This window comes from Talpa occidentalis, unplaced genomic scaffold (genome assembly GCF_014898055.3).
Source record: "Talpa occidentalis isolate TD23 unplaced genomic scaffold, MPIMG_talOcc4v2.1 talOcc4.10, whole genome shotgun sequence".
NCBI lineage: Eukaryota > Metazoa > Chordata > Mammalia > Eulipotyphla > Talpidae > Talpa > Talpa occidentalis.
The window spans coordinates 34,991,090-35,015,911 of NW_023600993.1; the positions used below are offsets into that span (position 1 = coordinate 34,991,090).

At 54.7% G+C, this 24,822-nt stretch overlaps 2 protein-coding genes across 2 annotated transcripts; both read right to left on the reverse strand.

Moving 5' to 3' along the window:
- Positions 1–856: 856 nt before the first annotated feature.
- On the reverse strand, positions 857–12,634 carry CAMKV (CaM kinase like vesicle associated). Its single transcript, XM_037529339.1, has 11 exons — positions 12,437–12,634; positions 5,178–5,286; positions 4,936–5,067; positions 4,684–4,758; positions 4,331–4,469; positions 4,043–4,163; positions 3,822–3,897; positions 3,590–3,726; positions 3,350–3,428; positions 3,073–3,160; positions 857–2,784 (listed from the first exon to the last, which is right to left on the reverse strand). The coding sequence occupies exons 2-11, from the start codon at positions 5,270–5,272 to the stop codon at positions 2,203–2,205; spliced, it is 1,524 nt and encodes a 507-aa protein (XP_037385236.1). The 5' UTR covers positions 5,273–5,286; positions 12,437–12,634; the 3' UTR covers positions 857–2,202.
- A 3,192-nt stretch (positions 12,635–15,826) lies between these two features.
- On the reverse strand, positions 15,827–19,558 carry LOC119260400 (uncharacterized). Its single transcript, XM_037529344.2, has one exon. It carries the CDS (start codon positions 19,502–19,504, stop codon positions 15,845–15,847), a length of 3,660 nt encoding a protein of 1,219 aa, XP_037385241.1. The 5' UTR covers positions 19,505–19,558; the 3' UTR covers positions 15,827–15,844.
- Positions 19,559–24,822: the final 5,264 nt, after the last annotated feature.

Sequence of the window (24,822 nt, forward strand, 5' to 3'; positions counted from 1 at the left end):
AAAATCCCTTTTGAAAAAAAAAAGTTTTTCCCATAAGTATCTGGATTTATTCCACTGAAAAAGGATTGTATTTACCGTCAGTGAGAATTAATGTTAACTAATGGGATGCAAAACATTGTCAAGGAAATTTCCTATGCCCAGAAAACTTTGTTTCCTTTAAAAAAAAAAAAAACATGGAGAAGTTATTGTGACTATCTGCTATCTAATTAAGGGCAGGATCTCTGGTGAATTCATCTGGGCCCTCTGGGCTATAAAGTCTTCCCAACGTGTTCAGGCTTACTATTTTAGCAGCATTATTTCCCCCTCTCCAGAAGAAATTTTTTAGAACCCTATAACATAAAGCTAATCTGTTCCAGCCAAAGGAGACCCGGAGTGAAGTCCTTTGGGGTCTATTGTGGAAAGCACAGATGTTGTTCACAAGCAGGAAGACTCAACACTAAAGGCTAGCATAGAGCCTTTGTGCAATACCCACCCTGCACCCTCTCCCTGGCCCAGAGAAGCCCGCTTTGGTCATGGGCAAGAGCTATGGTAATTGGCCCTTGGTGGGTTCCAGTTCAATGCCTGAGTAAGGACAAGGGTTCCTTACTCAACAGAACTGTTAGAACAGCAGCCCAGAGGTTATTCCTTAGCACACCCAACACCCACATAGATTTTTGAGTCCAGAGGAACCCCATCACCACCATGAAGGAACACACTGTGGGAAGGATGATGTGCACTCAGTCCGAGCGAGTCACACGGCACTGAGCATGGCCACTTAACTACCTGTGAACTTACTCCCAGCTTCTCCCCTCTCCACTACCTTCCATGGTCCCCTTCCCAGTAAGACAGAGGAAGCAAAGGCAAGAGGGTGGCCAGAGGCTTTGGCAGGGTGACATTTATTTGCCAGGTTCAGCAGGCACACAGCCCACAGACCTTCATACATCAGAGCAGACCCACAGGCATGCAGGGGAAAAGGGCAGAACTGCCACCATAGTGCTGAGCAAGGTCCAGGACCAGTGTGGCTGCCTGCCCAGGCTGTGGTGGGGTCTGACAAAGGGCACCTGCCAGGAGCCTCCCTCGGGAAACTAAGGAGACTTATTTCACTTCCTCAGCCCAGCAAAACAACTCAGCATGGCTTAGAGGCACCTGGGCATCTCTTTACCCTAAAGGGGAAGGGGGCCATAGATACAGAGGTGGTTCCTTTCTATTTTGTTGTTGAACTGGAAGAGCAAGAATCTGCCCCTGTGAAGGGCAAACCCCCAAGTCAGACTATGGGACACAGCCATGTGCCAGACCCCTGGATAGAGAGAACTGTGGATTGAGCCCAATGCGGGACATCTGGGACAAGCAAAAGGGGATCAGCCTTCCCTGTCTGGCTCAGAGTAAGGGCCCAGCTAGGCTGGCACACTAAATGCTGGGCCTACACTCTGCCCTCCCTGTTCTCATAGCCACATGCTAATTGCTCCTCCTTCTTATAAGCTCATGAAGCTGAGGGCACAGGGCAACCCGCTGCAGGACTCAGGAGGCAAGAAATAATACAAGGGTCATGGGAAGGACTGCCCAGGGGCAAAGATGGCAAACTCTGCCCTCTCATTCATTCTCTTCCACTTCCGAGGACCCCCAAGGCTACCAATGAGTGCTCCCAGCCATGTGACCAGACTTGTCTTAAAGCAGAGTGCCCTAGATCTTTGCATTCTCTATACCAGCCTGTGTCTACTAGAGCAGTCAACATATCTTCCCATAGGCACACACCTTTATGTGCCAGAGCCTAAGACCACTGACAGAGCCTCGCTGGAGGACCAGCTCTCAGGGCAAGGCCACCCAAATTTAGGGCCTGGGAGAGGATGGGACCTTCAGGGCCTGCCTGGGGGAATTGGAGGCAAGGGAAAGGGAAAGCGGGGACCTCCTGAATATCCCTAGAGCAGCATCCCACAAGGAACAGAAACTGGTGAAGCTAGCAGTAGACAGAAAAGCCACAAGGAATCCATGCAGGGGCTGGGCCAACCCTGCCTCTGGCCTGCCCACCACTCACACACATACACACAGGAGATAAGACTGCTCTCCCGTGGCCCCCAGGCATGCCCCGCACTGGGAGGCATGGGCAGGGGGGAGCGAGGGCATCATGCCAGTGAATCTATGTACAGTGAGAAGCCCCTCATCCATTTCCCCACCCTCCTGCCCATCCCTCTTCCCTCTTCCCCCCTCCCCCACCAGCCTGCCCACTCAGCTGGCCTCCTCCCTCCGAGACTCCTGGGCAGAGCCAGCAGCCTCTTCCCCTTTACTAGTGGGTGGAGCCTGGCCTGTTGTGCCCTCTGGGGCTGAGCTGTCCGGCTGGGCCAAAGCCGGCTCAGGGATGGCAGCTGCCTTGGTGGCTGGTGTGGCACTGCTTTGGGTGGTAAGCACGGTGCTCTCTTCTGTGGCTGGTGTGGCTCTCCCATCAGTGGCTGGAGTAGCACTCCTGTCGGTGGCTGGAGTGACACTCCCATCAGTGGCTGGGGTAATGCTCCCATCTGTGGCTGGGGTGACACTCCCATCAGTGGCCGGGGTGGTACTGCCATCTGTGGCTGGGGTGGCACTACGGTCTGCAGGAGCTGCATTATCACTCTTTGTGGCAAGAGCAGCGTCACCTGCCGTGGCTGGGGTGGCACTGCCCCCAAGCCCTGGGGCAGCTCCACTTGCAGCTGTGGCCCCACCTGCAGCCTCAGGGGTGGCAGTGTCTGTGGCTGGGGCAGACTGGGCTGCAGCCGCATTGGACTGCTCTGGTGCCCGGAGCCGTTTCATGAGGGTCGTCACTCGGACAGCTTTCTGAAAGGAGAGGCTCAAAGTGAGGCTTACAGAAGCTGGATCCATTCATTTGCTAAGTTCAAACCCAGACCATTCCATGATGTCCCGGCTGCCCCTGGCCACCCCAAGAAGAACTCAACGGACCAAGCTGCTCAGCAAATGGGCTGAGGTAATGGCAGTGGCCAGAGTCATACCTGATGGCTGGAGAAAAGCCTGTGCGTGGCTATAGGGGTGTGATGCAGGCAAAAGTCTGTGCGTGCCAAGAGTACTTGGGATCAGTCCAGGAAAGGGAGCCATTTGGATCCTTACCTTCCACTTAGCTCTGGCAAAGTTCTTTTCAATCTGGGCACAGACACCATCCTTGATGTTCTTATCAGAAGCAGCATTGCCAGAAATCCTGGAAAGGGTGCAAGCACGTCTGGATGTGAGGGGGCCTTCATGCAAACTCTGCCCAGTCTTTTCCATGTAAGATCAAGGGATTACTAGAATCTCCCACTCAAGGCTTCAAGGATGGGGCTGCTGAGTGTGAGGACAGAGGCCAAGGGAACCCTAGCCTCTCCCTCCATCCTCCCCAGGCCATGCTTACCACTCGTGGGAGATGGCCTCTTCTGCAGTGATCCTCTGGTCTTGCTCCACCTCCATCAGCCTCGTGACCAGGTCTTTGGCTGGGGACAAAACCAGGGAGAGGCTAGGCATAGGCAGTCCATCTCAATGTCTAGAGGTGATGAATGGGCTGGGGAGTAGGAACAGAGCTCCACAGAGGAGGCTGAGAACAGGTCCCCAACACCAACCCTTTATTCTGCCCACATACTGAGCCTCTCCTCACCTGCCTGGGAAATGTCATCCCAGTATGGAGAGTCAAACTCATAGTCGCCAGCCAGGATCTTGCGAAAGAGATTCTTGTCATGGTTCTCATAGTCGTCCTCTTCCACCTCCTCATAGAAAGGTGGGTTCCCTGAAAGCCTGTAAGGGGGCCCAGGACAGGTTTACCAGGAAGGCGCTGGACACAGGTCCCCTCCAGCTTGACTGTAAGCCCATTTGCCCACCCACTCACTCACAGGATGTACATGATGACTCCAATGGCCCAGCAGTCCACAGGGCGTCCATACCGCTGCCGGCCAACCACCTCCGGGGCTGTAAACACAGCATCCATCTACGAGTCAGTATCAGATCTGGTAGTACTCATACCCGCTTCCTGGAATGGGAACCTCCTTCTCCCCTACTCAGAGCTACACCTTGAAGGCTTTCTCCCACTCTGCCGCTCCCACCCACTGCTTGCCCAGGTACTCCGGGGTTCCACACGGCTCCTTGATGAGACCATTCTCCAGCTTAGCCAGGTGGAAGTCACTGATGACAATCTTTGAGTTCTTCAGTCGGTTGTAGTAAACCAGGTTCTCCAGCTGCTCCAGTCACGAATGGCATGTTAGGGCGGGGAGTAGGAGGGGTTGGGGATTGAAGAGGAGGGCAGAGGAAGAGTCCATAAGAACCTCAGAGTCTGGACCAAAGCGCTACCCACCCCAGACCAGGCAGCTGCCAGATGACCCTTTGACCTAATTCCTGGCCTCACCTTGAGGTTCCTGTGCACGATCTTGAGTGAGTGCAGGTAGGCCACGGCCTCCAGGACCTGCCGCACAACGTTGCTCGTGTCTCGCTCCGAGTAGTAGCCCTGGTCCAGGATCCAGTCAAACACCTCCCTCCCCGTGGCCCTGAGGGACACCAGCCCCTGAGCCCGGCGTGGGCAGGTTCGGGGGTGGGGCAGGAGCACTTGGGCAGGCTGCTTACACCAGGCAGCTGGCTGGTCAAGACACAGGGACCTGGGACCCCAAGGGTCCGGAAAGGGGGCTTTCCCTGGATGCAGAGGGTAGAGCAGGTAAAGGCCCTGGGGACTGAGGAATCCTGGGACCCCAGACCCAAACTCACAGCTCCAGGAAGATGAAATACTCTTTGCGGGTCACAAACACATCCACCAGTTGCAGGATATTGGGGTGTTTTACCCTGGGAACAGAGAGGGGCAATAGCTAGGGCTGGGTGAACCTCTAAGGCAGTCTCTGGTTGCCACTGTGGGCAACTACAGACTCACTTGCCAGAGGTTGGTACTGCTTGAGACCACCTGCCCTTGAAGTCCTTCCCTGCCACCTCCCACCCGACGCCATCCCCAGGCCTCACACTTACATCTTGAGGATGCCTATCTCGTTCTTGGCTGCCTTCCGCACCTTGCGGCCATCCCGCTTCTGAAACTTCTTGCAGGTGTGCAGTTTGCCTGTTGTTTTGTCCTTGGCCCGGAAGATCTCACAGAACTCCTCACTGCAGGCAGCAGGCATTCCATTCAGTCCTGGCCTCAGTGTGGGCTGCACTCCACTCCCATTTCCCCAGCCCTCACCCACCCACCGTTGCCCACCAGACCCAGCACTCACGTCTTGATGACCTGTCCCAAATCATATCTGTCAGTCACCTCCGATGGCTGGTTGTAGTTCTTCTTGTCGCCCAGAGTCACACACCCAAACGGCATTGCCGGGCTCTGAGCTACGGGCAAGATGAGGTCTGCTCAGCTATACCATGCCCCTTGAGTCCCCACAAGACAGAAGTTACCTCTGGGAGACCCCCAACTTGGCTTAGGTCAAGCCGGAGGCAGACACTACACTGGAAGGGCATAAGGGTGCTCAGCATCTTACCCCTGCTTTTCTAGCCACATCTCCAGCCACTCAGCATGGCCATCTGAACTAGAACATGAAAAATGGCATAGCAAGAAATCATTCTGGGCCTCCCTGGTAGCGCAAGGGGTTAAGACACAGCCTATGAAGCTGTCTGCAGCCACTGAAGCACGAGTTCGATCCCCAGCCAGGGAGGAGACCCACATGTGCAGCAGACCTCTCCTGACTTGCCCGCTGCTCCTCTCAGCAGTGTATTTCAGTCAATCTGCCTGTTCTGCTCCCCACTCTGTCCCTGGTGAATCCTCTCACCCCCCACACCTCTGGCCTGAACCCCGGTTCTTGGATGCATAAATAAATAAATCTTAAAAAAAAAAACAACAACCAGGAAATCGTTTTGCATTACATACACTCAAAAAAAGATTTATCAAGTGATTTCTTTATATTTCAGATACGATTTCACATGACAGGGGCTATAACTACCCACCCATCAGATATATAACTATATATAGTTATATGGGTGGCTATAACTACCCACCCATCATCTCTAAAACTCTGAAGATAACAAATGTTGGAAAAGTGGAGAATGAGCACTGCTGGTGGAGGGTAAGTCTCCTCTTTGGAAAACAGTTTGGTAAAACTACTGAAATTGAACATAACCTGTGATCCAGCAACTGCTCTGCTAAATATATGCCCCACAGAAATATATCTACTTGTGCATTAGGGCACTCAGATCAGAATGCTCACAGTGGCAACATTCACAACTGCAAACAGCCCAAATATCTATTAAAGAGCAGATGTGGTGCAGTCATACAATGGCATATGACACAACAATATACATGAAGGAGCTACAGCTCTGCCCAACCACACAGTGACTCTCACAAACAATACTGAGTCAAAGACACAAAGGAACACAAGTAGTGTGATTCTACTGCTGGAGAGTTCAAAACAGGCAGACCTAACCTGTACTGGTTTGAGGATAGAGGATATAAACATTCTAGCAAAACTATAAAGAAAAGCTAGGAAATAAGCACCAGAAGTCTTTCTAAGAGAAGAAGAATTGTGATTAGGTCAGGACTTGTGTGTTTGTGTGTGTGTGTATGTTGTGTGTATTGGGGTAGAAGGAGGGGGTTTTGCAGATCCTACTTCAGAACAGGGGTGGTGGTTTTACAATAACTTGGTTTTATAATAATTTGTAAAAACATACAAGTTTTGGGCACATTCCTAGATTTTTTTTTTATATTTCACCAAAAAACTGTTAATAAAAAGTATGACCATCTGTGAAGAATACTTGGTAGTTACTAGGATGAGTAAAGGAGATCAAAATGTGCTGCTGTAGGAAGACCTCTGAGACATTATTAAGTTGAAAAACAAGGAACAGAATGGTGGGTAAAGGGTGCTGCTATTGGGTAAATTTTTAAAAATTTATATACTGCTGTACACTCACAATCTCTTTTTGGGAAGGACACCAAAGAGAATAAGAGTTTTATTTGGGGCAAAAAATTGGGTATCAGAGGGGCAGATTTATATTTGTTCATGAATTGTCTGGTAGAATTTTTACTTTGATAACTTTCCTTGGTTTTATAAATATTGTGTTCAGGTATAGTGCTGGGGGATTCCTCAGAGGGAGATCCCCGTCTGGATGGAGAAGCAAGGAAAGGCTTTAAGGAAGAAGCAGCATTAGGGCTGGCTTTAGAGGGGAAGGATTTGCCAAAATGGATACAGGCAGGAGTAATGGTCCAGAAAGGCAAAGCAGGCCCGCCCAGTGCCTCACTTCCAGAGCCCCTGGGGGGCCTTGACACCCAGGTCGAGAGAAGAGGCCCCTGATCATGAATAGGTATTCCAGACACAAGGGTGACCACATGCAACTTATGCATTCGGCTTTCAGCACTTTGGTATCTGGGGCACGGAGTCCCACTGGTCTGCAACCCTGCCAGCCCAGTCTGCACCTGTGGTGCTAGGTGTATTGGTTCCGGCACCCAAAGAAAAAGGCACTTGAGGCCCTTGCTCAGAGGTAAACTTTGGGAAAGGAGTTTGTGATAGTGTCTGGAACTTTGCAAACGCTACCCAGAGTCTGCCACCATACTCCTGGTCAGTGTGACGCCAGGGACAGCAGGCTCTGCACTGAGGCTGCACTCAAGCTGCTCTGCCTCTGCTGACAGTCAGCACTCGCTGTGCTGGGGCTACCTAGATGTTCCCCTACCTGGAGTGACTCACAGCCACAGAGTAGTAGAGGGGAAGAGAAAGCTACCCCCAGAGGAAGCAGCTTTGGTCAGAGGAACTCTGCCAGTCAGGGTCAAAGGCCAACATCCACATAAGCCCCATGGTCATCCCTGGCTACTGCTTGCTTCCTCCCAGGTAGAGGCTACCCACTACCCAGGCGTTACAGTCCTGGAAGTACTCCCTCAAATTTGCCGTTTGTATTAGGAAACAAATTCCATCCTTCCCTCATCTGGGGTATTCGGGTTCAGGGAATGCAAACGCATTTCATCAGTGCGATTTAAGCCAGGGCTTAAACCATCTTTCCTTGCGGCACTGCAGAAGCAAACAAGAGAAGCTTTGAAGATTCTCCCTGACTGCGTGTCTTTGCCACCATGGTCACAAGCCCTGCTCCTGCGTCTGCTGGGGAGGAGCATGTGTCTGGAATCCCACTCTCACAGCTGAGAGCAGAGGCACAGCCACCCACCACTGCCGGCCACCCATCTTCATGCCCTAACAGTCGGGGGGGAGGGGGCCTGCATCAGTCCCCTCAGTGACTCTGCTGTACAGGGGTTTCCTTCGCAGTCTGGGATCTAAGGGCCACATACTGGGTGGGAGGGTGGTACCTCAGTCTACAGGTCCCCTGGGAGGCCTGGGAGGGATCTGTGTCCCAGCTCCATTGCTTTGCTTACACCATTCCCTTTAGTGGGAATGCCCTTCCCCCAAAGCTTCCCATCAGCAAGCATCCTATTTGTCACGGCAGAGTTATTTATAACATAAAAAAATCAGCACTACCTAAACGTCCAACAACAGGTGACTCGCAGCTCCTCTGTGTCCACTCAATGGCAGGAAGTGTGGGCACTGACAAGGGCATTGCCTATCTTGGCCTCCCTGTGGAGCAGCTTCCACGTGAACTAGGTGCTGAGACCAGGACCGAATCTCTTCTTTCATTGGGATTTCTGACATTTTAAGGCGGTTTGTGCGACACATTGTCTAAAACAATCCCGCCGCTCCAAGGCCAGACTCAAAATGGCCCTTCTCTAAGATATCTTTTACTATCTCCACCACCTCCCCCCACCGCACCCCACCCCAATAGCTCCCTGCTCTGCTGCGTGGCGTGGGAGGTTTTGTGTGTGCCTGTCCCTGATCTTGGCCCAGGTTTCAGCCATGCATATGCATGCCCACAGGGACCCAGGGCTGGTCTTGGGGGTCTGTCTCTGCCATGGTCTTTGTGCACAGTCCCATGAGCTTGGAGCTATGTCCTGAAGCCTCATGGCTAGGGCAAGGACATATCTGCCTCCCCGAGCAAGACTGCTCTGATCTCAGTCAATTACTGCTTCTCCTCACCACTCTAACTGCACTGACTTGCCCCCAGTCTGGCCCCAGGGCAGAGAGGAGGGTGGTTGCTTCCAAGTAGTGCCATGGCGCCCTCCTCCCCAACCCACTTCACCATCTGCTATCCACTGCTGCTGCCTTGGAGGCTGCCCTGGTGTGTGCACCAAGCCCCTGGTACCTGCTTGCAACAGAGGTAGGGGGCGGGGGGCGGGGAGCTGGCCCCAAAACTGGGAGGACCAGTCAAAGTACAGCTTCAAGAACTGTGGAAGGCCAGGTAGAAAAGGGTTTGCATTTCTCAACCCCAGGGCCCAGATAGCTGGGACCCAACACCCAATGCTGAGAGTTCTCCCAGCAACACAGGACCTGAGTTCTGCCCCCAGTTCACAATGGGTCATGGGATGGTATAGGAGTTCCACAGCAGATACACAGCTCTTTACATTCTCTGCAAAGAAACTGAAAGGTGTGTGCAGGGGCTGTCCAAAGGGAGCCTGGAGGAAGTGCAAGGCCTGGCACTGCTGCTACCCTCCAGCTGGCCTGAGGGTCAAGCACTCCAGTTACTGCTTGGGTTCAGACAATTGAGCCTCAGGCAACCCTAAGGGGTCCTCTGCCTATAAGGGATAAAGGGAGCCCTAGGTTCCCTACTGCAGCCTTAGGCAAGCGTTAGCCTAGGAAGCCCAAGTGGGACAGAGGCCTAAAGACCCAAAGGTTCCACATTGGAGTCCCATTCCCTTCTCTGTTGGAGTCAGCTGGTTCAGGTTCCAACTTTTGTTGTCAAAATATATAGGAATTTCTTGTTGCACTGGTCCTCAGCCATGTGGGGCTCCAGAGCTTGCAGTAAACCTAGGGAGACCAGGAGGGGCCCAGGAGGCCTCCAGCTGCCTGCCAACAACTGTGGGCAACACCTCCCGATTTAGTGGCAGCTGTGAACACCAGCCTGCAGGCACCCCCTCCCCTTCCCTGTTCTCTCTCAGGGACTGGGGCTAGGCTTCCTGCTGCAACAGCCCCACAGCTAAGGCCTCACCAGCAGGACCAGAGATTAAAAGAGTGGGATATAGAGATCTCAAACACCCACTGCTACAAGGAACTCGGCAATAGGTTGCCTTGACTAGGCCCCAGGCTCCAGCTAAACAGTGGTCCATAGTTCATGGGGGACAGGAATCTCTAGTCCTTGGGCTGGGCACAGTCCAGTTCTGCCTCCAGAACATACAAGCAGAGCCAACTGGCTCCTCCCAGGCACCTGGGGTCCCAATCTTTGAACCCATGAAGGAGAATCCACTGGGGCCCTGCTTCCCTGTGGGTAGAGGAAAGGAAATACAGGGGAAGGCCTCAGAGTAAAGAGTTGCTATGGTAATAGAAGTTTTAAATCAAGGAGAGGGGGAGGGGACAGGTGTTGGTCAAACCCCTTATCCAAGAATCTCCTGGAATGTTGGCTCAGTGCTCCCCACATGTTCTGTAAATCTGCTCCCCATCCAAGGATGGGGAGCTGGGAGAACTTTAAGAAAGAGAGGGGGGCAGGGGCACAGAGAGACAATGACAGAAGCTGTGATAGGAGGGTAGCAAAGAGGCCAGAGAAAAAAGGATACAGGTGCCACATCACAGGAGGGGTAAGTGAGAAGTGGTTCCCAGCAGAGCCCTAAGGCCACCAAGGCTGAGTGCAGTGAATACCTGCACCAAGAGTGCCCCGGGTGCCTAGACCTCAGAGACTAAACCCTCTAAATCCTCCAGACACCCTGAACTTGGTGTAGGAGCACACCCATCACCCTGGGGAAGAGGCCAGCCTTTGCAATCCCCTCAGTCAGAACAATGCTTCAGCCCCTCTCCCAGTTGCTGAGTGTAGGTAAGGCAGGTCCAACATGTGGAAGGCACAAGCATGGGGGATGGAAAGTAAGCTTGGAAACCTAGCTGCTTCCCTTTACACTCCTTCCTCTCAGCTGGCCTAGCACTGCCTAAACTCCCCAACCATGTTCCCCTCATCTGCCGTCTTCTCCAGGCCTTGGGTTCCCAGGGCCCCTCTTGCAACCCAGTGTAATTCCCTGCCATTGCCGTCCTCCTCCCCAGTGGATCTTGTCAGGAGGACAAGCAACAGCACCTTTAGCAATCCCCAAACAGGATAACAACCCCCGCCCCCACCATGCCTCAGTTTCCCTGGACAGAAATCATAGGCTCTCTGTCCCAAAGCAAAGAATGCCCTCCCGCTAGTAAGTAGTGGCCAGGACAAGCACTAGGGAGAAGAGCCAGCAGTAGATATGGGAGGTCAGCCCGTGGTACTTGGGGGTCACGCCAAATGCTGTAAAAGGGGAGAGAGACCTGTTCCCCACCGCAGGACCCAGTCTGACTCAGGGGAGTAGAAACACTAATTCCCCAGTGGGGGAAACTGGGGCCCAGCAGGTGGCTAAAGCTGCCAGGAAGGGGGATGGGGAGGATGGTAGCAGATCTTGGCAGGTGGTTCTGGGGGGCTCAAAGCCTGGGTTTTGGCTTGAAGGGTGACAGGACGGACTGGGTTGTGCAGACTGAGCTCTGGGTCAGGGAGAGTGGACCCTGCTTGCTAGGAGGGATCTGGAGAAGAAAGCCTAGCCTAGGAGGTGCGGACAAAAGCAGTTTGGAGACGCTGTGGGGGGCTGGGAGAGCCCAGGGTCTCTGCCAGATACCACAGACTGGGAAGGCAGAAACTCACTCCCTCATTGTCTACCCCGCAAGCTCCCCCCACCCAAGGACCCTGTTCCCTACCGTGGTGCCACCCTGACCCCCTTCCCCAGTGCTGCTGACTCGCCCCCGCTGGCACAGCAACACACATGCGGAAGGCACACGTGTGAGCACCAAGCCCCGCACAGAAACATGTGCGTCCCCCACCCCCACCGCGCAGCGTTGGGTCGGTGCCCTGGGCCCCCAGCTGGCCCCCCCCCCCCGTTCAGCTTAGGAAGCTCGATCTCGGCAGGGGTCTTCGGGTCCCCAGGGTCTAGAAGCCTCCTCCCCCACCCCGCGGCAGCCCCGCCCAGCCCCCTTCAGGTTGTCGCCCATAAAGAACTCTCCGTTGTCATGGAAATTAGTGACTGCTTAAGGGGAGGGAGGGGGCCGGGGGCAGCTGGGAGGGGCTGGAGGCGGCTCTGGGAGTCAGAAGAGACGGCTCACCCTCCGCCCCTACCCCCAAGAGGCACCACGGATGTTCATTCGAGGATTCATGTTTTCACAATTAGGAGCCCAAGGAGAAGAGGGTCGAGGGGGAGCCAGAACGGGAGATTCTCCTGGACTTGAGGCCCGCAGGCGTCCCCTGGGACCCCCGAGCCGTCTGTGGAGATTGGGAACTTTAGCCCCAGCCCGCACGCCGACCCCCAGACCTGTAGACCCCGCGTGCTCTGCCCTCGCGGGGCCCCCAGACCCGAGCGGCGCCCCCGCGCACTCGGCGTCCGGAACCTCGAGCTCTACAGACCCAATCCCTCAAGACCCCCGCAGCGTACATTCCGGGGCGCCCACCAGACCCGCCCGCCCCGCACCTGCAGCGCCGGTCCGTCACAGGGAGGAAGCGATCGCGGGTTCAGTGGGGCGCCGAGGGCTCCGGGGGCGGAGGGCAGAATCAGCTCCGGGCACGAGGGGCAGACGCGGCGCCAGCTGCAGCCGCTCCGGCTCGCGAACCTCCAGCATCTCCCGCCGCTTGCAGGCACCGGATTCGCACCCCGGGCCGGGGGCGGGCTGGGGCGGGGCCTCGCTCTACCCGCTCCGCCCCAACCCTGGAGGAGCCTGAGGCCGGATCCTGCTTGAAGGCGGGCAGAGAGGCACGGCCAGTGGAGTCGGTGAGCACTGGCCTGGCCCTCAAAACTCCCTTACGCCCTCGGACTGACAGGGCGAACGGGACGGAGGGGCTTTTCTATCCCATTTTAGGGATGGGGAGTAGAAGGTGTGACAGGAAAGCCTTAGACCTGGAACTGCACAGGAATGCCTTGGCGGATAGTAGTCTGCAGGGCACCTGGGCTCTGCCCAGCAACCAAAATCTGACCCAAAGGGCGGCACCCACTTAGAAGAAGCAAGTCGCTGGGACAAATTGCACTACAGACTGACATCTCCTAGCCACCGGAGTGTGTGTACAGTGGTTAGTGGAGCCACCAGACTATGGTGGCAGACCCTCCTAGTGTGCAAGGCCTCCGATTCTGCAAGGCCAAAATACTTCCCACCCCCAAGTCTCAGCCACAGGAGTCTTCAGCCTCTTATGTGGAACTGAATTTTTCAAAGTTATAAAAAGTCACCTATGACATGGTGTGGCTTCTGCTTTCCTCCCAGTTTAATCAACCCCAAACACTTGATGAACAGCGTTGCCATCAGTGGCCTGGACTGGGATATGGGAAGACAGGAGAACTCTAGCACCAAGTTGCCCTATCAAATCTGGCCTCTGACTACAGGAGGATAAAAACTGCCAGGAAGAAGCTCTGAAGAAAGTCCTTGGTCATTTCTCTGCTCCTTGTCAGGGAGGCACATGGACCCAATGTTTACCCTCCCCATCCCACCCCAAAAAATCCTGAGGCTGGTATCTGAAGGCCAGACATCAGCTTCTTGATGTCTGAAGGTGGGTTCCACCCTGACCCTCCCTGTAAGCCTCTGACCCCATTTTGGGTGGGATCATCACTAAACGCTTGGCCATGTTGAGTCAGTCTCCCCTGTGTGGCTGGCTCCCCATGGGGGCTGACAGGAGGGGCTGCCCAAGGGAGGAAGCTGGGGCTTGAGTTGGAAGGCTAACCTGGGAAATGACTGTTTAAATGGGCCCCTCGATATCTTCCTTCACAGTGGGTGTCAAGCAGGCCTTTACATCCTTCCCTTGCTCTTCCAGGCCATACTGATGCCACCTCTGGGCTCTCTGGGCTCTGGGTAGTCTCAGTCATGACACCAACCCCATCACAGGATAGGAATCTCCTGGAAGGCTGGGCATCTGCAGGGCAGAGCCTGAGGCTCATCTCAGTATGCTCAGTTTGTGTCTGCAGAGTGAATGATGGCCTGGTACTCATTCCTTCCTGTTGCCTGCCCACTGTCCTTGACACAATGATTCTCTGAGTTGTTTGGTGTAGCTAAGCCATGGTTTCCTGAACCCCCGACCCAATTTGTCATACACATTTCTGTCTTACCTGAAGGTTATGGCTATCCAGGCATGAGGCCAAGGAGAAGCTGAAGTGGGGGATTCAGAGGCAGGGGAAGAGGTGGCTCACGAGAGCTCTGCATGCTGCTGGCAGTGCTATATCTCTTCTTGGTCCTGTGCACATTCCATGTGCCTGTGGGTGAAAGCACGTGGCAGGATATGTGTGCACGTGTGCGTGTGTGAGTGCATGCACATGCACGTGCTCTTATGCTGAAGGAGATGACAATAGCAGTGTGTGCAGTGGTGCCCAGAGGCATGTGTGTCTACATCATATGCATAACCCAGCAAGCTGGCTCGCATGTGCATATGGACACTGTGGCTGGTTCCTGGAACCTCTGGTCCCTGGTACTGCCAGTTCCCTTCCTGCCTGACACAAGCGTCAGGATTGTGAAGGCTGTGTCAGGGTGTGAGAGTAGAAAATGGGAAGAGGCTGGACCATACACCCAGGGCAGGTAGGGGCCGTGATGACCCTACTTCATTGCATATTTCTAATCTCCACTTGGGAAAGACTCTTATGCTCAGGTATGTGATGGGTGCCCAGAGTTGGGACTGGAACATGGTTTATCCTAGGGAGGCACAAGCAGAGTAGGGCCAAGTTCAGTGTTTCAGTTTCAACCTCCAGCTGCTCTGTGGGCAGAAAGTAGCAACACTAACTGAATACCATCCTCTCAACTATTCCAGGTCACGAGCTGGGCCAACACAGAACTTTATACCTACCCCAACTATTTAGAGCTGGACAAGGTCAGGGACCAATACTTCTAGCCACCTATCCCCCACCCCCTGGCCAGAGGAATGGCAGGGGGCCCTTCAGTCCAGGGAAGAGTTTGGCAAACTATGCAGGAGGAGTTGGCATTGGCATTTCCCAATAGCTGCTGTGAGGGTCTCTCGAGAAGGCCTGTATGCTGGCCGCCCTGTGGGCAGGGACGGCTAGGGCTGGGAGGCTGAGAAGGTAACCCAAAGTTAATAGTTCTGAACCACTGGAGCTAAACAGTCAGGGAGGAGGATAAGGTATGAACCTGCGTATCCACAGAGCCATCCCCCAGCTCATGTTATACCTCTTCCCCAGGATCCAGGACTTAACTCTCCCATCATCCTGACTCCCTGCCCCAGGGCACCAAAGGCCAAGCACTGTCATACCCTCATATTCTCACTTACCCAGCAGACACCCATGCAACGCAGCATAAAACTCCAGCCAAGGTTCAGGCTTTAGGAAGTACCCACATTACCAGGCCAGGTCCCCCAAGAAGCCCAGTCTGATAGGGACCCTCCCTTGAGGACAACAAATGCTCCAGGGTCCCATCCATCTTTGGAACTATTAAGCTATTGTCCATGCTACTGGCCTTAGCCCCCCGTAGAGGGCCCAAGATGGGGGAGGGCAAGCAGTCTTTTCCTCTGGAGCTAGGGGAGGGGGCTGCCCCCCTTCATGACTCACTCCAGGCTGTGTGGGTTATTACATTATGTTTGAAATTGCCATGGCAACCAGCTGGCAATCAAGGGTAATTGCACTTGTCACCAGGGCAACGGGGCAAAACCCACAGCAGCCACTCTCTGTGGTTGCCCTTGGGGTGCACTAAAGGTCAGGCTAGACCAGAGCCAATGCCAGCCAAAGGGTTCTGGGGTTCTCTGAAAAGATGGGATTGCCATGGCCCACCAAATTCCAATGTGCAGAGACCAGGTATGCCTTGGGAGTACCAGGACCCCCACCCCTGACCCCTGCACCACCCTGTGTCTAAAACATGCCACAGTGCTCAAAGTAAGCAGAACCAGAGCTTTTATGTGCTCATAGTTGATACTTGTAGATGGCCCATGGGCCCTCCTCCTCGTACTCACGGCGGCTGAGCCACAGGTTCTGGAAGGAGTCCCGGGATGCCATGATGGAACCTCCAAGCCAAGCAGCAACTGCACGGTGAGGAGAGCCCAGCACAGTGGCATGAGGGCCCAACTCCCGTCTCAGGCGCTCAGGAAAGCCACTCACCAAAGTGCTGCCCCCCTCCAGCACCACATTGGCCAGCAGCTGCTCCTGCTGCTTAGCCTCAAGCCGGCTAATGCTTAGGAGGGCTAGTTGTGGGAGGCCAGGCTGGTTGAGTCCTAGCAGACTGGGTTGGAAGAGAGCCTCAGGGCAACAGAAGCGCTCAGAGCCCAAGGTGATGACCTGCTTGTCTGGAAGCACAAACTCCACCCGGGCCTGGGCCTGAGTGCGGGCCATCTCAGCTGCCATATCCATGGCCACATAGCAGCAGGCCTCTTTAATCTGGTTGACCAGTCCCGCCTTTGGCGGTGAGTGGCCGCCTGCCAGCAACAGCTGAGACAAGTATTCCGTGAGGTCACAACCAGCCACATCCAGCCGATAAGTGTCAAGTGGGGCAAGATCCCCAGTGAGGATGGGCGCCACATAGGAGGTGCCATAGCCACTGCCCAGCACCAGCCCAGTGGTGCGCCCGTAGGCATAGAGGGCCAATAGGGCTTGATGAACTGTCTGCATGGCTGGCACATGGAAACGCTCAAAGAGTATTTCAGCCACCTTTTCCCGGTTGGTGCGGGGTGAGATGGGAGAGTCGGCCACCAGCACAGCCAGCTCCTCTGGCTGCACACCCAGCCTGCAGTAGAACAGGTGCTGCCACAGCACTTCCAGGGCATCCCAGTCAGAGACCACGCCTCGGTTTAACATCGAATGGGAGCCATCTCGGTTCTCAGGCACGGCATACCGGGGCTGACCCTGGACCGGGTGCTGCAGCAGTTGGACACGTGAAGGGACTACACTGAGGACATGGTCCTCTCCAGCCAGTCCACATTTGGTGAAGCCTGTGCCTGTGTCTATCACCACAGCTGCCATGTCCTGATAAGGACCCAGTGAATGGCGACAGAGCACTGGGGACTGCACTGGCAGAACATCTGTGGGAGACACCAGTTCATAGCAGGCCCCGCGGAGCAGGCCAAGTTGTGCAACCACTGATGAGTTTGTAATGTCCTCAGCTTTCAGCTTGAACCGGACATTCTGGGGGTCAGTGTCCACCATAGCCATGGGCAAGACCTTGCAGCTAGGGCTAGGTGTGGTGAATGTGATCAGGGACAGCTGCTCCTCCTGGGCTCTGGGGGTGTTGCTAGGTTGCCATGAGAGCTGATGTGTATTGGAGCTTTGAGCATCTCTGATGCCGACCTTTCCTCTGTTCACACAGACACAAGTGTCCTCAGGGGCTAGGGGCACCCGAAGTACCCCCATATTGGTAGGTCGGCCCATGGGCTCACCTTCCTGGCACAGAGTAGAGGCCTGGATTGGCTCCCTTAAGAGGGAGTGCTCTTTGGTGATGGGGTGTTCTTGGGAAAAGGGAATCTGCCCAGTGAGAGAAAGCTTCCTGGCAAGAGGGATCCCGGTGAGATGGGGATAATCAGGAAGGAGGCACTGCTTAGAGGAGGGGGGCTGTTGAGAAGAGGGGGGTTGATCTTTTGGAGGGGGCTGTCTGGCAGTGCGAGTCTTCCCTGCAAGGTGGTGCTGCTCAACCAGTGACGGAGGGCAGCAGTGGTGGGTTAGTTCAGCACCTTTAGCCTCAGGGTTGTTAGGGTGAGCAATCATGACCTTTTTCCAGTTGTGGCTGCCAGTATCCTCCTGGAACAGGGATTTGAGTGCCTCCTGGATTTTAGGTGACATAGAAGGCTCTGGAGTCTGCTTTGAGCTCATTCCCTGCAGTTTCTTGGCCTCGACCATGGAGGCATCCTGCATCTTGGAGGCATCCAGAAGCTGGATGGTGTGACTAGGTTCAGTGTTTTCAGCATCAGGTTTAGACCAACCAGGGTCATGGACTTGGCACCGTATCCCCTCACCAAATTGGAGGGGCATTCCCATTGGGACAGACCCAGTGAGCATTCCAATCCTGATGGGTGTCTCAATACCAGAAGAATCCTGTGTCTCCAGGTTGAGCCTTGCCTCCTTTGGAAGCAGGGACACTTCTCGGTAGCTGCCAGATGAGAGGCTGGAGGGCACAGGACTGGAGATTATGGGTGAGGTGGACCACAAGCTGGAGTGACCACTGTTAGGGGATAGGATGGGCGTGACCATTGGCTGGGTGGACAGGGACATATTTTCTGGGACATTGATGGGTGGATGGCTGGGCGTAACGCCCACCAGCACTGCCCGTGAGCCCGTGGGGTCATGACACAGCAGCCCCATCCTGGTGTTGCCCGTGGCCATATCAAACACCAGTACACGGTCTTCCACAGCATCCTCACGTTGGCAGGTAGGGGCACTGGAGAGAGGGATCTGCATGGCTTCCTTGGGAACCTGGACTGGGGACTGCTTGTGGCAGGTTGCTTGATGGGCAGGTACACTGGAGCAGGTGTTGTTGCAAACACTGAAGGGCTGCTGGTCTGGCTGAGAGATACTGATCCCCGAGCTACTCCTCTGAAGCTCAGGGGTGCCTGGAGGTACTGAGACTTGTGTTGGGCTAGATGGCCTGGAGGTATAGGTCAGTGCCTTCTCCGCTGGATTCTCAGGCTGCGTGGGTAACACCTGACTTCTGGCAACTTCGAAATCCTGGGCATGGTCTGGGCACTCTGCTGGAGTGGACTGTGGAACAGGAGGCTCCTCCTGAGAACAGAAATTCACTTTGTTCTGGCATGGTCTGACCACTTTGGAAGGATCCAAGAGGATTGACCACTGGTCATCATACTTCCTGAGTAGGAGGTCTTGGGAATTTGATGCCTTGATGACGGATTCAGCCAGGTGGTCAGGGCTACAGGAGTAAGTTTCAACTGCTGCTGGCATTGGGGTTGTATGCAGAGCAGGAGTATTTGCCTGAGTTGGTGTTGGAGGACACTGAGCCAAACATGAGCACTTGCCCTGGTCCTGATCTTGGGCTGGAGCTGGAAGAGGAGGTTGGGCTGCAGTTGGGTCATTCTCCCCTGGAAGGAAATAGGGTAGCCACCGGCTCTTCCTGGTGCCCAGGGGAACTATCTCATCAGTGCTGCAGGGGCCTTTGCCCCAGCCCACCAGGACCTTAGCTGGAGCATTGCTCTGCCCCCCAAGATGCACCTGAAACCGGGAGCGGCAGGATCTGTGCTGGGCTGTGTCACTGCTGCTGTCACCGCGCGTGCACATGGGTAGGGCCAAGTTCTCGCTCTCCACGATGAGATGCGGATGGGCTCCCACGATGGGGCTTGGAAACAGGCTACTGGAGGAGAGTCTCAGGGAATGCTGGGAGGCCTGCTCACAGATACACTGGGAATTAACCTCAGCAGGGTCCCGGAGCAACTGTTGAGTGGGATCAGGGGCTGGGCCACAGGCCCCATCAGAGATGGCCTCGGTGGACAATGATAACCCCGGCTTGAAGCATAAGGATCCTGAGTTCATCCATGGTCCCTGGGGCCCTCTGAGGGGACTGCTGGCTGAGGGGTGGGCCTGGGGGCCCGATGGATCAGGGCCCCCCACCTTCTTGGTGGCTTCCATAGTCCTGCTCCATGCCCTAGGTGCCCTGCCCCCACTTCGTTGCCAAGGCAACCCCACACATCATAGCCCCCAGTGACCTGGGGTGGGGGAGGGTGACAGAGTGTGGGAAACCAGAAGCCCCACCCCCTTGAGGAAAGAGGAGTCTGCCTAGAAAGCCTTGGGAAACAAAGAGGCCCAGCGAGCCAGGTGAAGTCGGCTAGCCCTAGGCTAGGCTTCTCTCCTCTTACTAGCCAGATGACCACTCTGCCTATCCCTAGAGTGGGGCAGCACTCCAGAAGGGGGGCGGCAGTGTAAGGTCAAGGGAGAAAGGTAGATGGGGGGATGCTTAGGAAGCCCCTTTGTTCCCAGTCTGTCTCAGATGCCAGACTTGGCATCTCATTTCCCATGTGGCCACTTAAGGATCGAGCCTGACCCAGACATGTGGTTGAAGTATGTGGCATGAGGCTCTTTGGCGAGTGCCTTTTCTACTCAGCCCTCCGAGGCAGAAGCAGGTGAGGGGCCCAGGCTTACACCCAAACACCCCTCCCCCTTGTTCCCTGGCTCCCACTCCAGGGACATCAGCTCCTTGGCAGTCTTTGCTGCTCCAGATGGTTCTCCTCTGCCTGTGCCTCATAGGGCCCCCTCCTCAGAGCCACATGTCCTTAAAGCCCAGGACCAGTACCCTGCAGAGGTGGGAAAAGTGGGCGATGGGTGGGGGTGGGGCCTCTGTTCAGAATCCTCAAGTCAGAATGTTCTAGTTCTTGTCACATTGTATCAGCTTCACCTACGCTGAAAGAGGGGCTGAGCACTGGTTATAGGGCTAGGCCACAGTGGGCACCGCCAGCCTAGTGGCAATTATAGAATGGGACTCATTAGGGACATAGTAGCTATACACACAATAGACACAGAACTGGCTCTGTCCTGTGGTGGGTGCAGGACGTGGTACATTGTGGGAACAGCTGATTATACAGTGAGGACAGTGTGGATAAAGGGCAACACAAGGTGGGCAAAAAAGCAGTGTAAACAATTTGACCAGGTGGGCAGTTCCACCCTGCTTCATTTCTTAGATGGGCACACAAAGGGAGGGAGGGCAGGGGAAAACAGGACCTGCCTGTACCACCGGCCTAGGCCCAGATGCATCCGTTACCACAGAGACAGGTGGCAGTTTAGGGACCTGCCCATTGTCACAGGCCTGGATCTGGAGCTTCTGACCTGAGGTGGAGTTAGGTGCTTCTCTCCACTATCTCTGAGCTCTGGGCTTCCTCCCTCTGCCCTCCTGGTCTGTGTCCTTTCAGGTCTCAGTCTTTCCACCTAAGAAACAGGTCTGTGGAGAATACAGCTGTAGGCTGGTCCTCTGAAGCCGTGTGTTTTCACAGAGGTTAAAAATAGCGCTTACAATTGGCCGTGGGGTGTGAAGCGATGTGACCAGGGACCAGGGTTCGTGCTATGCTGCGTCTGCACCTTCCTGACTCTGCACTGGGCAAAGCCTGACTCAGCCATGGCTCGGGCCCCTGAGACCCCTTCCTCCTCCCCCAGATGCTGTCCTCAGTTAAGAATGGGGACAGGCATCTCTGGACACTGAGTAGGCACTACTCATCCTCACGCTATGACTGAGAAAAAGCCCAAGGGTCTACGGCCTGCTTGTGTGAGTGTGGACACACAAATACTTGCTGAACACTTAACTTCATTCATCTCTGGCCCTGAGCAAATTGGTTTTGTATTCTTCCCCAATACAGAAATGCTAGTAGCGGCCTCAAGTGCCTGTCCAGCACTTGATCTGGGCTGTACCTGGGAGGGCAGGGAGGCATGGAAAGAGACCCTGAGTCTCCTGCCTGTTCAACCACTGAACCATCCACCACCTCCTGCAAAATTAAAGTGTAATCCTGTTTCCAGGACTGGGGTCTTTTGTGAACAATGGCCCTGGATATCCTAGCAGAAGGGAACCAACTCAGTGAAGGGTGTGACCCTTGACGGAAGGTCCAAAGAAAGCAGTCTGTAGAGAAGAGAAGGCTCTTTCCACCCAGGGAGCAAACAGCCCCTGCAGCAATAAGAATCATGACGGATGCTGATTGCTTCTGTGCCAGACAGTGTTGAGTGCATGTACTCTAGCTTCACAGTAAATCAGTGCACTGGGCATTATCACTGTTATTGCACAAATGAGGAAATCAAGGCACAGAAGGGAAAAGAATTCACAGAGGTCTCAGCCGATTAAGTAGAGCTAGAATCCAAAGCCAGGTACTGGGCTCTGGACCCACACTTCAGGAGCCTATGATGCCACCACCACGGGATGCTATGCCCAGGGCCACGCAAGCACGGGCCCTACTGGAGGGCCCGTGCTTCCTCCCAAGCACTGCAGCCATAAGCCCCAACCCAAGTTGTATCCCACATGAGTATGCCTCTCCTCCCAACAGCTTAGCAGGTGACTAATCCTGGGGGCATTTTCCCTCTTGGCACCACTAAACCAGTGCCCTCCCAGGAACCTGGTGATGCTGAATACAGGTCAGCTACACCTGTGGAACCAGGCTGAGTCTTTTGTACTCAGAATTCTTGACTGGCCAAAGCCCACTACATTTCATCCAACTAAGGAGAGGAGTATCAGGGCAACTACAGAGGCCCTCAGGCTGGGTCCCTTCTGCTAGGTTCCCAGGGATGGAGCAGGGCATTGTCCCTCTACCCCTCCCCCCCACATGTTTTTAAATAGTCTCTCACCAGGAAGAAGGGCATCCAATTCTATTTCTGATTCTGGAAAGTGAGGAGGGCCAACATGTTGCCATGGCAACCTGGGGAGCCCCTCCCCCCCAGGCTGAGCCCATTCCCCAGGCTGAGGGCTGTCTGGGATGGGAGAGCCCAGAAGGAACTGGAAAGAGTTTAGTCTGAGTGGTAGGCCATACGGAGTATCCTCTCTGAGGGCTTCCCGTGACACTTCACCTGGCCCCCTCTAGGTAGGCCTGGGAAGAAGGTCCCAACCCCGGTGAACAGGGTCATAGTTCAGCAGATGGGGATAGAAGCATCGCTGAGCCACTCCATGAATGAGGCTGGCACCATTCCATCTAGGAGGCCTTGAGGAAGGGCACTGAGGGGAGATGCACAGGGGCCCATTCCACCTACAGCTCCATGACCAGCCAATTCTCCCAGACTTACTTATCCAGCATAGACCTATTTTTTTTTTAAGATTTATTTATTTATGCATACAAGAACTGGGGTATAAGCCAGAGGTGCGGGGAGGGGGGGTGAGAGGATTCACCAGAGACAGAGTGGGAAACAGAACAGGCACAGACTGACTGAAATTCACTACTGAGGGGAGCAGTGGCAAGACAGGAAAGGTCTGTCTCACCATATGGGTTTCTCCCGGGCTGGCCGGGGATCGAACTCATGCTGCAGAGGCTGTGGATTGCTTCATAGTGTGGTGCTTAACCCCTTGCGCCACCAGGGAGGCCCCAAACATACACCTATTTTCAATTCCACAGTATTCTCGGGAGTCAGCTTAGTCAAGTCCTGGCCTACACATGTCTAATTTACATGCTTTCCCCTTCTTAGGCCCTGGGATAGATTTTGGACCGCTCCAAAAATTGAAAATCCGAAGGAGCCTTTCTGAAAGGGCTCTCAGTGCAGCCAACCACTTGATAATGGGACGACAAGCAAGACTTGTTTCCCCAGAGGCTCACCCTGGCTATCATCTGGGGCTCAGTCACCAGAGGCTGCAAATGGGTAGTTTTAGATCTGTGGAGGAAAGGCATTCCAGGAAGGAGCACAGTCCAGGCAAAGGCAGGCTTCTGAAAAAACCCCAAAGGACCTTGTGATCCAAGTCTCTTTGGGTACTGATAAGAAACTAAGGCCCCCAAGGGGGAAGGAAGGTTGGGCTCCCAGGTTCACATCCAGTGCGCTGTGTCTTCCTTTACCGCCCTTCCTGCCTGGAGCTAGCCAAGTGACCTGTGAGCCCTAACTTCCCGTTTCCGTAATGTCTCTCCTGGATAGGGTGCCCCCACTCCATGGAGGCAGCACCATGTTTTGAAGAAGCATCCACCTCCTGTGCCCTGGCTTCCCTGCCTGAACCCAAAAGGAAGACAGCCAGGATGCACAGAACCCAGTCCTAGGCAAAGCTATGGGGGGCGCGGGGAATGAGAGGGGATAATCCACTCCTAATCTGGGATGTGGAAGACAGAACCCAAGAGTGCCAAAGGATGTGGCTTTTGAGCTCTGAGGCACAGGGAAATTTAAATAACAGATGTTTAAACAACCTTCCCTGCAAGCCTTGGTGCAGTGACCCCTCTGCTGTGATGTGTTACAGCTTAAAAATAGCCCACAATGAACTGCTCTGAGCTCCAATTGACTCAAGCTTACGTAACTCTGCGTGAAAGATGGCCAGCCGCACCAGCCTGGAGGGAGGGCATCGGCACAGCCACCCTGACTTCTGTCCACAGCTTAGTGCTGGGTGAGCCCCTCACCCTCCCTAGGAGCAGTCCCCGAGCAGGAGCAGCATAGGTGAGGGTGAAAGAAGCGTCACCAGGAGCCTACATGACTTTATGGCTGTGAGAAGGACCTCTAAGCACACCTGCAGCGAGAGTGTGAGGAGCACTGCCCCCCCACCGGGGTCCCTCAGGAATCAAGGAGGGCAGGGGTGAGTAGAATAACAGACAGCTGGGTCAGAGACCAGGGCAGGATCCCCTCTAGACAGGGTGGCTGGGGCTGCCTGCAAGATTCCTTTCCCATTTGAAGAGGGGGCGTCCCAGCTTGGGGGAGACGTCAGCAGACTGGTGCCTGGCTGAAGCTGTCACTACCGTGGAGCCTAAGGGTGGAACTGACTCCTTTGGATCTTCTAAGTCCCAAAGCCCAGGGTGCAACTTTTCCAGGTGGGACTCGTGGTTGAGGGAGAGAGTGTTAACTCCAAAGCTGATTGAATTCCGTCATCTTGGCCACTAGCTGCTTTGAGTCCCTGGCCTTCCCTGATGCATCTCCAGATCCCAAGTGCCCAGTACAAGCCTGGCCACAAGTGTGCAGGAGAATAAACCACTGTGGAAGGGAGCAGAGAAGATGAAGATCCCTTGTCATTGGGAGCCTCTGGTGTTCCTCTGCCCGTGCTGAGCCCTAGGGACTCAGTGACTTCCTCAGCGCCTACCATCTGAGCTCAAAATGGGAACAGGAACTACCATGGGCCTGCCCCTGAGCTGCCATGGAGCAACATTGAGACAGGGGAGGGCCAAGTATGAGGGTCCTCCTGCCACCCGCCCAGCAAAGGGCAGACTATCAGGGCCACTCGTGCTTTTTCCCTTCGCAGGTCAGGAACTGCCAGATGGGTGGAGCAGAAGCTGCAGGGGAATGGATAGCTGTGGAGGAGCAGA

What these genes read in the sequence shown, in the direction of transcription:
- CAMKV (XM_037529339.1), bottom strand. Translation starts at nt 5,272, where the DNA reads ATGCCGTTTGGGTGTGTGACTCTGGGCGACAAGAAGAACTACAACCAG. An exon ending in GAGATAGGCATCCTCAAGAT is followed by an intron (nt 4,759 to 4,935) that starts GTAAGTGTGAGG and finishes CTCTGTTCCCAG; the next exon opens with GGTAAAACACCCCAATATCC. An exon ending in GGATGACATTTCCCAGGCAG is followed by an intron (nt 3,429 to 3,589) that starts GTGAGGAGAGGC and finishes TTTTGTCCCCAG; the next exon opens with CCAAAGACCTGGTCACGAGG.
- LOC119260400 (XM_037529344.2), bottom strand. Translation starts at nt 19,504, where the DNA reads ATGGAAGCCACCAAGAAGGTGGGGGGCCCTGATCCATCGGGCCCCCAG.